The sequence below is a fragment of the Nannospalax galili genome, unplaced genomic scaffold, assembly GCF_000622305.1.
Source record: "Nannospalax galili isolate Female #2095 unplaced genomic scaffold, S.galili_v1.0 scaffold236, whole genome shotgun sequence".
NCBI lineage: Eukaryota > Metazoa > Chordata > Mammalia > Rodentia > Spalacidae > Nannospalax > Nannospalax galili.
Genome location: NW_008338710.1, coordinates 2,674,819 through 2,684,172, shown reverse-complemented (window position 1 = coordinate 2,684,172; position 9,354 = coordinate 2,674,819). Strand labels below are relative to the sequence as shown.

The window sequence follows — 9,354 nt, the reverse complement described above, 5'->3', positions numbered from 1 at the left end:
GAGAGGTTGAGAATCTGCTCAGTCCATGAGGCTGGATGTCTCAGTAGTCCCAATCTGGCACTGAAGGTCTGATGAATTCCAAAAGATCAGGTAGTCTTCAATCTATAGCAGCAAGATGAACTCATCAGCAAGAGAGAAGGCAAGCAGCAAGAAGCCAGGCATTCTCCTCTGCCTTGGCCTTTTACATGGCCTGCCATCAGAAGGTAACACCCACATTTAGGGTGTGTCTTCCAGCTTCAGATGATCCAATCAAGAAGATTTCTCTCCTTCGTTAATCTCAGATCCAGTCAAGTTGACACCCAGGATTAGCCATCACAAGTCTCCCTATGGTCCCAGCTGGCCTGGAATTATCTATGCAGACCAGGTTAGCCTTGATCTTACAGTGTCAAGCAGCTTTTTTAAAAGAATTGTCAAGTATTTTCTAAGGGGAAAAAAAAATGGACATATCAAAATAAAAAAACTTCCAGGAGATAGAAGCAGGAAGATGGCCAGGTGGGCTACATGAGTTCTGGGCCGGCCTGAGCTACACAGTGAAACCCTGTGTCAAAAAGCAAAAACAATGGGCTCTTGCCTAGGATAGGGCCCCAGGTTCAATCCCCAGAACTGTAAAATGAAACAAAATCAAACCAGACAAGCAAACCAGTCCTCAGACTCAGGAAGCAAGATAAATACTGAGTGGGGTAAATAAAAGTAAAGCAATACATGTAGCACTAGAGGGACTTGCAGGACCACAAAAGAGACAGCAAATGAGGTGAGGCTGACAACCGCCACACCTTGAGAAGCAGATCTAATTTTGGAAGGAGACTTGTAAGAGTTAGAAAGAGGAAACAATTATCTTGTATGTAGCAAGATGTAACCAATTCCTGTGTTGCTCTGTGGAAAACAATTCTAAAGTCATTTCTTGACACAGGGGACAAAAACATTACAAGTATCTACTGGGAATGTCCCCTATGAGCACAGATTGGGGGGGGGTGTCACAGCATGAACACAGTGTATCCACCTTTCTATTCTAAGGGACATACAAGGAGAATGATCAAAATACTAAGGTTTCTAGAAACCATGTCAGAGCAAACTTTTGTAATTCCAGATGAATCTTAAGATCTGCACTATCCTGGAGCAGTAAGATGGCTCAGAGGATACAGTGCTTGTTGTGTGAGCCTGACGACCTGAGTTTAATCCCCCAAACTCATATAAAGGTGAAAGTAGAGAACCAATGCCACAGAGTTGTTCTCTGACCTGCTATGGCATGCATGTGAGCACAGACACACACACACACACACACACACACCACCACCACCACCACCACCACCACCCACACACAGAGCAATAATAGATAAAATAAAGTTTTTTTTTGAAAGCTCTAAAAAAAGACTGAGCTAGCCATCCTAGGAGTTCTGCTGAAACAGTAGAGGCTTTTACTTATGCCTTTTTCAAAGTGTTCCACACACAGAATCACCTTTCTTCTTCTGCCTTGCTTTCTATAAATTCTTACATTGAATACCTTCAGTTAGGCTTGGACAAGCTGGAATACACCTTCCTCTTGTCTCTGTTCAGGCTGTTCTGCTTGCATTCAATGACAGACATTGGGAAATGTTTTGTATTATTCACTCAAATCTTAGCAGGGCACATGGCCAGCTAGGTGGACTAAACTCTAAGCTCCCCGTGAGTAGCTAGATGTGGCCACATTGACTAAGCTCTAGCCCTATGATAGGACAGAAATGGAAATAGACAAAGCATCTTTCAGATCAGGTCCTTTACAAATTTCTTGTGCTCTACTTCTCTTTTACTCTTCCCAGGGCTGAAATGCACATATGATCCCGGAGCATTAGCTTTCACCTGGCAGATGAGAACACAGTATCTTAAAACACAGCAGAGAGGAAAGATGGAAGGAAGCTGGGACTCTGTAATCTGCCCATTTCCCTGCTTTTATGTGAGAGAGGGAAAAAAACTGCCCCACAAACTGCCCTGTCATATAGTCCTTGTAATTTGGGGACGTATAATTGTTATAATTTATTTACTTATTTAGTGGTGGTAAAGATTGAATTCTGAGCCTCACATGCCAGGCAAGTGCTCTACCACTGAACATACACCCCAACCCTTATATAACCTTTTTGCCTACACTCTAACTTAGGTTGCTTTCTGTCTTTTAAATATTCACAGTCCACATTCTTACTGAGCTTTTCCATCTCCTAAGGCTATAGGGCTTGTTAACTGTACAAAGTGTGGTAAGTATTCATGAAAGGCTATGTGTCTCTTAGCATGACTAATAGTCATGAAGAGTAAATTATTCTTAGCAGCCTCTGGCATCAGGGCAGGAACGTGAGTAGGAGAGACAAGTGAGACGGGAAGCTGGAGTGCAGGTGTGGGGGCATTCTTGAGCTTTGATAACAACCTTCTTATATAAGAACTCATCAGAGTCCTGAGCACTCCATCATTCCTTTCTTGTTCCCCATGACTCTTTCACCCCCTAATAGGCTCCACCTCTTAGATGGTTCTACTACCTCCCAGCATTATACATACATGGGACCAACCTTCCAAAACGCAAACCCTTGGGGAAAAATCACATTCAAACCATAGCATATACCACAGGAGAGATTCATGTGACAGGAAAATCAGGACTTCCAGTGAACAGCAAAAGGAACTGAAGTCTTGAGTCTAACAACTTGTAAGGAACTAAACTCTGTCAACAACTATATGAGTGAGCTTGGAACACATTTTCCTTGGTCAGGCCCTCAGATAAGGTATCAGTCTGGTTTAACTACATGATTATAGCCTGTGAGAAACCCTGAGATGCCTGTGGAAATGCATGTGGACCCCTTGTCAGCAACAACTGTGAGACAGACAGATGTTGTTTTAAGCTCCTACATTTTGAGATAACTTGTTATGCAGCAAGCATTGACAAATATAGTCAGTCACATTTCCTATTGTGCCTATAGCACAGAGCATAGTACCATGTGCCTAAGCAGATACTCCAAGAATGTTTCAATCAATGTTGCTCTAGAGACACTATAAGTAAAAATAGTAGCCCAAAGAGAAATTTTCCCATTGTTGGGATTAGGTAGTTATTGACAAAACAAATTCCCTTAAAGAGGGACCTTCGTAAGATTGACTCAATCTTGGGAAATTTTAATCTTAAAATTAAGTTTAGTCAAGATTACCATGGACGTGATTTAATATTTCAGCTATAGGTATTGGCTTTAAAATCAGGCAAGCCTGATTCTGAGTCCAGGATCCTCCAGTTATTAGCATGTACGTTATAAGTATCCATGTATAAAATAAAACTTCATTCATAAACAGTCTAACAACAGAGCTGATAATCCATGCTAATAACAGATAAAGGGAAATATATTTCCTTTAATAATTTATTCATCTTAAAGAAAAATGTCCCAATAATAAAGTTGCGTTTTTGTTTTTTTTTGGTGTGTGTGTGTGGGGGGGTACATACGTGTGTGTGTGTGTTCACGTGTGTGGAGGTGCATCTGGGTATGGATGCATGTGCATAGAGAAAGGGTTTTGACATTTAAAATAAGAAATTGTACACATCTTCCACATTAGGACTTTAAAAACACATTCGTTTGCTATAAAGTTGTTTATTATGGGGAAAAACTGACTATGTCAGACCACAGGGTCGTTACTGATTACCTGTCTTATCGTGTCACCTTCCTGATTACTGACTGTAATCATCTTATCTTCACCACCTAAAGCAAGAAGATTTTCTGCACTCCAACATCCACATGTAATTTTCTTGGTATGTTTTCCTGAAAAAGAGACGATTTTTCAGGCACATGGATTTCTCAAAAAATAAATAAAATTTGTGATGCTAATTTTCCACAGCATGGGATTCAATAGACAAGGAACCCACACTCTCATCAAAGCACTTGGTGTCTATGCAACTTTATTTGAAGTAGTTTATTACCAAGTTGTAAATCAAGATAATGACATATAAGGGTTTTTAACAACTTTTAATATAGATAATAAGCACAGGTCCTTGCAGAGAAACATATTCTCCTCCACAAATTTTGTTTATCACAAACTTACACTATCTTAGGAGACAAGTTGTTAAGGAAACTGCAGATATTCAGGCAGAAAACTTAGGCTCATACCATGACAGTAGTCAGTGAGGTGACAAGACAGACCACAATGTGGAGGTAATGTCTACCACACATTCTGACAAATAAGCCTTGGAGTCTGAGAATCAAGGATGATCTCACATGCTGACAGGATGGAATTCTATCAATGACACAAGGGAGACTGTGGGTCAAGAGGATTGGGAGACATTAAATTTGGAGTGTTGAGTAAGAACCTGGAAGTGTGAGTCTAGTAGACAGTTTGGAAGGGATACAGATTCATAAGTTCTCAGGGTATAGGTATTTCAAATCAGGAGAGCAGAGCACAAAGTGAAGGGAGTATTTCGAGAAGAGACTATGGATACAGTGATTATGTTGCTACAGATTAAAGGACTCAGGTGGTGCAGCAAAACCAGGAGGAGAAGGATTGTGTACAGAGAGGCAGAAAGACGCTGAAGACAAACTTCCTTTTTTTTTCTTTTTAAAAAATACTTTGATCCCTAGTGTTGGAAAAAAACAAAAGCCAACCAACCAACCAAATGAAACACAAAACACTGAAATAAAAAAAAATTACAAAGTTAAAAAAATCACATTTATTTATTTACATGTGTGAGAGAGAGAACGAGAGAGAGAGAGAGAGAGAGAGAGAGAGAGAGAGAGAGAGAGAGAGAGAGAGAGAGAGAGAGAGAGAGAGAGAAGGTCAGCGGAAGAAGTCCGTTCTCTCCATGTAGATGCTGGGGACTGAACTCTGGTTGTTAGTCTTGGTGGTAAACATGTTTACCCACTGAGCCATCTCACCAGCCAATAAACTCCTTATCTTACTGAAGGAAGGAAGAAATGTTCCTCCTTTTCCCTATATATCCTAACATTGCTCAAAGTTCAGGTTAACTCAAACATTAGTAAAAACAGCATGTATGGCAGGACTTACTTATAGCACTATGCCAAATGACATGGGAGCTATGTTACTTCCTAGTCTCCCACAGGCATTATTTAATCCAACTTTTATAACTGGAATTCATGCATACCAGAAACATGCAAAGCAAGAAATGCTTGCATCTAGTTGAGTTCATGGGAACACATCAGTACAGCAGCAAATGTATATTCAGTTATTACAAATTTGCTGCCAGACCATGCAGCCATGAGTGGGGTGACTTGATCTTCAGAAAGTTAAGAAGAAAACAGTAGCACCATGAACCCCAACCAACTGACAGAGGCAACTATATAGTTAGCTAAAGTCCCTAAGATGGGTAATTAACTTTAATCTTTTCAGGCCCATTTTATACAGTTATTAAATAAGAATGCGAGCAGAATCATATTCATATTAAATACAAAGATCACATATAAAATCATGTACACACGACAAAGATATAAGAATAATCTGAGAAATTACTGTCTTATACCTCTAGTGTTGAAATTTCTGGGGCTTATCAATGAGCTGGCAGGACATACTTATAGATAAAGTAGGAAACAAAATGCCTATACAATGAAAATGTATACAATGACAAGAACCAATCTTCTAGGGCATTCAGAAGGCAGAGGTCAAGTGACTGCAGGCTGGGGAACCAATGCACCTCATGCAAGGTCAATGGGCTATACACTCTGAAGCAAGCTACTCAGTGCAATGTCCATATTCAACTGGTGTCTGGAGAGAATGTGGAGTCAGGATTAGGAACACCCCACCTAAGCGGTAACCAAATATTTAGGTTCGTAGTACTGAAAATAGGATATATTATAGTACAACTAAATTAACTAAAAAAATTTAAATGACAATATATGATCAATAAGTGCTGATATGCGTATGAACTATTACTCCATATCTGGAGGCTCAATCTGGGTGTGAAAAGGAGAAAGAAAAGGGGTGCCGTTAATGTCTTGATGTCCAAAGATGTCAGTTTATCCTGTGTACCTTGGAAAATTCTTAGCAAGCAGAAGAGCGATCTTCCTAGCTAGCTATGTAAGACTGGACCAGAGAAGCCTGTATCTACATATTTTCTTTTGCAATCTCAGGGAAATCCAAATCAATGCAACTGACTTTCAGATAAAGTATTTCAATATTTAGAAGTGTTTTCAGCTAGAACCTACCAAGGACAGGAATCTTTCGTGATGTCTGATGATTATAAATTAGCAAATTTCCTTTAATAGTTCCAACAGCCAGGAAACTTCCAATTTTTGACCAAAGAAGCAAAGACATTTGATCCCTGTAACATTAAGATATAAATGTCAAACAGTTCATAATCACTACATCTTAAAAGTTCTTTTTTGTTTTCTTAAAAAATATTAAAAAAATTATTTTATGTGTATGAGTGTGTTGCCTGCACCTGTGTCACACAATGCCTGAGGCCTGAAGAGGGCATCAGATCCCCTAGAACTGGAGTTACAGATGGTTATTAGCCATGTGGTGCTGGGAACTGAACCTGGGTCCTCTGCAACAGCAGCCAGTGCTCTAAATCAATGAGCCATCTCTCCAGCCCTTAAAAATCCTTTAAAGATGTACTTCAGAAGCTTAAGTTCAATATTGCAGCTCATGGCTTTTAGATAACACTAAATGCCAAAGAAAACTTGGAGCCACTGTAAGATCATCTTGGTATTAGACTCCAAATACAAATATCTAATGAATCGAGACTTCAATTATGATAGAACCTTAAATTTCTTGGGATGACTCATGATAACAATTTACTAATGATGATTTTAACTATAATTACGGTAAAAATGTTAGTAGATGATAAAACTTCATGCTTTAAGAAAAAAGTAGCTTTTGAGGGCTGGAAAGATGACTCAAAAAGATAAACAGCTTGTTGAGCCAAATGGAAGGACCAGAGTTCAGAACCCCAGAATCCATGTAAATGGCCTGTGGGTACAGGGCCTGCTTGTAATTCCACTGCTCAGATGGTGGAGACGGGCTCTCCAGTGCAAGCCGGCCGGTCAGACCCACATATCAGTAAACTCTAGGTTCAGTGAATAATGTGGACAGTGACAAGGAAGACTCCCCGTGTCAGCCTCAGGCCTCTACATACATGCATACACATGGCACCACAAACATACATGAGTGGGGAAATAGCTTTCAGTACATGGATATTAAACTGGAAGAAGCAATGGGAACTTATAACCTTTAAAAAGGTGGCATTTTGGCTGGGATGCATCTCCTTGGTAGTACACATGCACTTGGTGGTAGAATACTGGGTAGCATGTGCAAAGTCCTGGGCTTTATCCCCAATACCACCAAAGGAGAAGAAAAACAAAAAGATCTCTGTTGCTCTGTCAGTATTTTAAGTTGTTCAGAAGCAGACAGAAAGCAGTGTGTCCAACACTAGTTCTTTAAAAATATTTATTTATTAATTTATTAATTTATTTGTGTGTAGGTCAGAGGACAACCTGTAGGAGTCGGTTCTCTCACAGATCCTGGGGATAGAACTCAGGCCATTAGGACTGGCAGCAAGTACCTTTACACAGTGAACCATCTCACCAGTCCTAAGTTCTTATGTGTATTCTAGGACTTAGAGGCTGGACTTTTATGATTCTTGACAAAAGGGAAAAGGACTCCATGGAGAGTAGTTCCTCTGCATATTGAGGAAAGAAATCACAACAGGTCCAGGAAAACAGTTCTCAAAATTCAATCCTAGAACCAGCAGTGTTGTCCTGAGAATGTGTTAGAAATATTACTTAGCAGATCCCATGTCCATCCTATTCAATCAGAAACCAGGGAAGGTCTGACCTCTGGGAGACAGGCTTGAGCCTAGGGTGAAAGTCTTATTGACGGCCATACAGTAGGCTCAAGGCAATGGCCAGACTGCTGGAGCCATGAGGAACACCTTGTGACATTTTCTCCCATTGGCAGATCATGAGACTGATGCCTAGAGCTCGCCACTCCCTAATCACCACCCTTGGAATCCAAAATTGCAACACATAGATATTGCAACAGTCAGGGTCACATGTTTCCAGGAATCCAGGCTCTGTAATCTGAAACCCATTATGCTAATGAGGCATCCTACCCGCTATTCTGTGATAGGACATTAAGTCTGTTATGCTAATAGGATGCTAAGTCTGTTATGCTAATAAGGTATCCTACTTGCTGTACTGTGATAGAACGCTAAACACGTTATGCTAATAAGGTATCCTACTTGCTGTGCTGTGATTGGACCACTACCCCTATATAAGCTTGTGCCTTTCTGCAATAAAGCAGACCTGTGTCACTGAACCTGGTCTCCTGTGTCTGAATGTGGCTCTGCTGACACAGTCTCCTCACCAGCCCTGGGGTCTGGGACCAGGCAGAAGCGGCAACAGGAAGCAGTACAGGGCAAGCAGAAGAGCTGCCTCAGCCCAGGGCGAGCGGAGGAGCAGCCTCGACGCCTGTGAGAATGAAGGAGCGGCGCCCACGAGAACAGAGGAGTGGCCGCCACTGGTGGTGACCGCACTGACCCACTGCCCAGTTGCTAAATATTAGAATGGAATCCATTCTAATATTCACTTCAGTGAGCTGAGCTCCCAGACAGTGGCTGAACAAGTCAGGGATGCTTGCAAGCTCTTTCCTGGGAGATGGCAGATGACTTTGAACCATGCTATCATGTGGGATGTTTCTACTCAGGCTTGTCAAAGAAAGCTCCCCCTTTCTTTCACAAGGTCAGACATGCACTGGGATCTGACAGCTCTTCCAGTTTCTTCTCCCTCCTGTGTTCATTTCCTCACAGGCATTTCTGATAATGAATCTCTTAGTTGCTTCTGTCTTGGAGCCATTTCTCAGAAAACATGACTAAAAATCATAGTGAGTGAGCTAAACAGTGAGGACACATTAAACAAGAACAAGGTCTGATGAAAGCCCAAGAGGGACTGTTTGGGACAAGGAAGGAGAGGGGACAAGAAGAGATGGACAAGATCAAAGTACATCACACACACACACACACACACACACACACACACGAAAATGTTACAATGAAACTATTCTTTTGTACAATTACTACATGCTAAGAAACAAAACACAAGTCAATGAGCATTCCTGATCACACATAGAGTAGTGGAACACTAGTCTATTCAGCAGTTGATCAGCAATGACAACACCAACTAGAAAAAGGGGTCAACAGTGAGTAGGGGCTGGAGAGATGGCTCAGCAGTTAAGAGCACTGACTGCTCTTGCAGAGGACCCGGGTTCAATTCCCAGCACCCACATGGCAGCTACACACTGTCCTTAACTCCAGTTCCAGGGGAATCCAAAGCCCTCTTCTGACCTCTGTGGCATTGCATGACATGGGTGCACTCACATACATGCAGGCATTTATTTTAAAAAAAAAAAAAA

At 41.1% G+C, this 9,354-nt stretch overlaps 1 protein-coding gene across 2 annotated transcripts in view; it reads right to left on the bottom strand.

The window, feature by feature from the left end:
* The window catches only part of Wdr19 (WD repeat domain 19), an 89,323-nt gene that overhangs the window by 74,165 nt on the left and 5,804 nt on the right, over positions 1–9,354 (bottom strand). For both annotated transcript variants that reach the window (XM_008833229.3, XM_008833230.3), the window contains exons 5-6: positions 6,150–6,265; positions 3,643–3,758 (exon numbers count right to left, since the gene is read on the bottom strand). In XM_008833229.3, the coding sequence (XP_008831451.1) occupies positions 3,643–3,758; positions 6,150–6,265 (232 nt within the window). The remainder of the gene's footprint in view (positions 1–3,642; positions 3,759–6,149; positions 6,266–9,354) is intronic.